Below are 4,324 nucleotides of genomic sequence, written 5' to 3' on the forward strand. Positions count from 1 at the left end.
GGGGAGGACCAGTCTACTCCCGTGACTCCTGGGTCTTACCTTTTGCTATGTCCAGGGAAGTACCTGATGTATTTGTTGTCGTGCAAGGACAGGTAGCGAATGGTATCTGTAAGAAGACAAGTAAGTCGTGATGACTACTATTCTACAAGGGATCCTAAAGAACCAAATGTTTATAACCCGAGTCAAGTGTGACCAGTAATCTCTCCGCAGACGGAGGAGGGAGTAGGCACATTCCACTCGGCTCAGAAACAGGGAATCCCCAAGCCAATAGCACACCGAGCAACATTTAAAACCAATGTTCTACTACCAACCTTTGTCTTCTTTAGAATTACAATACAACTTGCCCAACAAATGTATCAAAACAAACAAACAAACAAAACCAAATTGTTTTAGGTGCTGGCCTCGTGTGCCCACAGGATGGGAGACTTTACAGAGAAACCTTTGGTCCCTGAAAGAGCTGGCTCAAAGAGGTGAGCTGCCGTGTTGAACGCTATGTCAGGTGGGACGTCGACCCACCCTGGCATTATTTGACTCAAATGGATTAACAACTTATATTAAAACTGAGTAAAATGGAAAGAGAAGTAGAAGAGTTACTCACCTGCCCTATAAAGAAAAAGACTTCCGCCCTCGTTACCTGGTTTCCCAGAGGTGAGCAGGCACCACCAATCCTCTCCACCCAGTTCGGTAGTTGGTGCGCTGTCCCTGGCAAGGCAGTGGCCTGTACAGTTATCTCCTGTACCGGGTGGTATCATAGACCCTCAAACTGTACAAACTACTACCTCAGCCTGGAATCAGGCAAAAGGAAACGGAGCGCTGGAAGAACTCTTCTCTTCAGGATGCACTTGAGACAGGAAAGGAAACACCCTCCCAGCAGAGGCCTGTTTGCCTCATGATGCACTGTTTGGAGACTCCTCAGTTAATGCCCAGAAAGACAGCCCAGCAGAAGAAATACACCAAGTTTATAGTCTTTGTCCAAAAACACCTACTGCAGCAGTTTACTTAGAAACCCAATTCTGAAGTAGAAGCTTGAAAAGTAGAAAACGATATGCTTAACTAAAAATAAACCACACGTAGGCAAGTCTCATGACAAAAAGACTTCTGCTTCTGTTTTAGATAAATTCACTGCCGCGGAGGGCAGAGTAAAGGTCAGAGCAGGCTTCTGAGACTCACTATGTGTGGGCGCAGAATCCCTCATCTTTCTCCCAAGGGGTGGCTGACAGTTTCCAACTGCCCACTTGCTGCCAGCAGCCCAGTGAGTAACCACGAGGTCACCCAGGCTCCTGTCTGTGGCGACAGGTACAGTCTACAGCAGCCTAGGCGACCTTTGTTGAATGACATTAAGAGAAACCTTTCTGCAAAAAGTGAAACAGTAAAGCGGTCCTATGAGTCAAAGATGAAACAAAAACCTACAAGCGTCAACGTGAAAGTAAGTGTTACAACTCAATTGCCAAGAGAAGCTGTGAGAACAAATTACAACAGGAGAAATACAAGGAAGAATAAAGACTATTGTTACACAAAGAAATCCCCAAGTTTAATTCCTAAAAGTAACTTTTCACTCTGTAACGATAGTAGCTTTAACAGTAAAAACGGATTCAATTCGGACCAGCCCCCGCCCCCCCAATCAAAGAGACTAAGGCCAGTCCCGCGTAGTGTCCTTTCTGATATGACTGTGGAAACTGTGGAAGGTGGGCACACACCCAAACCACGTTCCAGCTTCCTTCAGCCACTAGAGCTCGAGCCTTCGGGAAAAGGTGTTTGGAATGCACTGCTGTTTACCAGTGTCTGCATCAAGTGTTCTTGATGTCAAGTTTCAAGAAGTAAGAACCATAAAAGCAACCATTGTTTCCTTTCCCCACCCTCCTCAGCTGGAGCCCTTCCACACCCAGGCCCAGTCCTGCGAAAGGGCTCCTTAGGGTGCTGACCAGCAGTCCCTCGCCATCACAAGGCCATCAGCACTGCTCACAGCAGAGAAGACATGTAAATAAAGTTACCTATAAATACAGCAGTAGGGCCATGGAAATGCCACCAAAATTTAACAAGGATCCTAGCTTCCTGGAAAGGTCTGCTTACCATCGATTTTGTTAGAGCTGTAAACCACCGTGTTCGCCGCATGGGTGTATCTGATGAGGTCCACGCCATATTTCTTACTGTACAGGGTTCTCTTTGGTCTGAAGAGGGAATGAGCAGAGAAAGGAAACCATCAAGATCTACCCATCACTAAAACGGGGGAGCCTTGGTGTGGTGGTGAGGGGAGGATCCTTTGTTAAGCTACAGCCCTGGAAAGACACAGAACCTCTCCCAACAGACAGAGCCAATCAAAGTTCAAGAAAAGCCCATGGACGGCTAACACGGAGGTTAGAAAGTGAAAGTGGATCCCAGACTGTCAGTGCCTTCTTTATACAATGTTCACAAGTGAGCTCTGAGCGAGGGAGCAGAGGCGCACAGAGCACCTCAGCGCTGACTGAACAGGAACGGTCTGGCAGAGCCAAATCAATGAGGCCAGACTTTCCGCAAAGCCATTCACTTAGAAGCTTTCTTCAAGGCGATGATTTATCACAGCTGGAAACATGCCCTTGCCAAAGATCTCCGCTCCTTCTGACCCTCCACAACCCACAGCACTTGCTGCACCTTTCGGAAGAGCCCATTACTAGTCAAGGGCTCTTTGTACTTTAAAGTAAAATCCGTTCCCAAGCTTAGAGGTAATCGATCCATTTGTTGCTATCCCTTTAATGTCTTCCTCTAGAGCAGTGGTTCTCAATCTTCCTAATGCCGAGACCCTTTACTACAGTTCCTCATGTGACCCCCCTACCATAAAATTATTTTCACCGCTTCTTCATAACTAATTTTGCTGTTATAATCGGGCGACCAACAGGTTGAGAACTGCTGAAGAGAAACCTTGAAGATCAGCTGAAACTGATCTCGGCAAAATCTTTAACTAAAAACTTTCTCAGACTGTTTAAATTAGCCAAAACTTTTTATCTCCCAAATACCGATGTAACAGGAGATTTTAATGTAGGAATGATTCTCCCAACCACACCAGGTCAGCAAGCAAGCAAGCCTTTTTTTAACACGATGCTCTACATTCAGATCCTGGGAGGATTTCATATATCTCAGACCAATGCTGACCAAAAGTTCCAATTAATAAAGAGTCATCCACCTCTCACGGGAAAAAATTCTCTTGGAATCTAGATGTGAAACAACTCAGGTGGTCTTGAGAAATCGATCATGGGCATTTTCAATTTTTGTTACTATCAGTAAAGACAAGATAAAAGTCTTCCAAATTTGACTCAGCACTCCCAATGCCCTGGATTTTCCACATTTCTACTGACTGAAGTAACAGCCCTCCGAGCAAAGATGTGCTTACGGGCTCCCTGGTTGAGTCCAGCATCCGTCTGAGGGTATCTGCTGTGTGCAGAGCCCGTGTGAGCGTGCACTCAAACATCTCAGCTGGTCCACAATGTGAGGGGTCTTTCGAGACAGGCCCAATTGTCTCAAACTGATCAGTCACATCACCCTAAAATCTGTTCCCCATGACAGAAACCAGTAACTCTCTCACTACTTATGGGGCCTTTACACATACTCTTTTGGTTAGCTTCCTGCCTCAAACTATGATGCTGAAAATGAGGTATAAACAATATTAAAGCCTTCTCTTTGAATAGTTCACATCAACTACCACAAAGACCATCCTTTCGCGTTTCTGAAGATGAAAGCCACTCAGTGAATGATCTCCACTCTGAGCCAAGAGTGGACTGTAAGCAAGCATGGCGGATCTTGTCTTGGGCATTCTTTTTAAAAATAATTCAAATACATTTTATTTTCTTTCTTACTTTTTAAAACCACATTATCATGGGCATATTTTAATCGTGTAACTATTAACCAGAAGGCACCTACGTTTGGTGGCTTAGAACTTATTTGCCACGGAAAAGACTGTTTCAATGAAACAACTAAGGGCTGGGTCCTCTAGGGAAGCAAAGCCCAGTGAAGTGTGGGATGCACACATGTAACTCGAGAAGTTTGTATCAAGGAAAACGCGCAGGTGGGCTAGCTCCAAGCGCACAGGTCAGCTGTCGGGCTGCGGACGTCTCCGTCTGCACGAAGCTGCAGGGCAGACACTCAGGATCAGCCCTCTCTGCTGGAGGCGAATGCCGCCAAGGCTGGCAGCTACGGGGCAGGCTGCTGACAACTGCAGCCCACAGGGGATGCAGCAGGCCACTCTGGGACTGCCACGATCTTACCAGCCAGGTCCGAGCACAGCTCGGGCAGAGTCTCTATTGCTGGCCAAGGCCGGCGGCGTGACTACAGGCAACCACACACGTCACAGGAA

General features: G+C 46.5%; 1 protein-coding gene across 1 annotated transcript in view; it reads right to left on the reverse strand.

Moving 5' to 3' along the window:
* The window catches only part of WDR82 (WD repeat domain 82), a gene marked incomplete at its 5' end in the record, with an annotated part of 11,659 nt that extends 9,489 nt beyond the window's left edge, over nucleotides 1-2,170 (reverse strand). Inside the window, 2 exons of the mRNA XM_004715264.2 lie at nucleotides 40-106; nucleotides 2,071-2,170. Coding sequence (XP_004715321.2) covers nucleotides 40-106; nucleotides 2,071-2,170 — 167 coding nt within the window. The remainder of the gene's footprint in view (nucleotides 1-39; nucleotides 107-2,070) is intronic.
* Between the last annotated feature and the right edge of the window lie 2,154 nt (nucleotides 2,171-4,324).

This window comes from Echinops telfairi, unplaced genomic scaffold (genome assembly GCF_000313985.2).
Source record: "Echinops telfairi isolate 266 unplaced genomic scaffold, ASM31398v2 ScPeMD7_7420;HRSCAF=8458, whole genome shotgun sequence".
Taxonomy (NCBI): domain Eukaryota; kingdom Metazoa; phylum Chordata; class Mammalia; order Afrosoricida; family Tenrecidae; genus Echinops; species Echinops telfairi.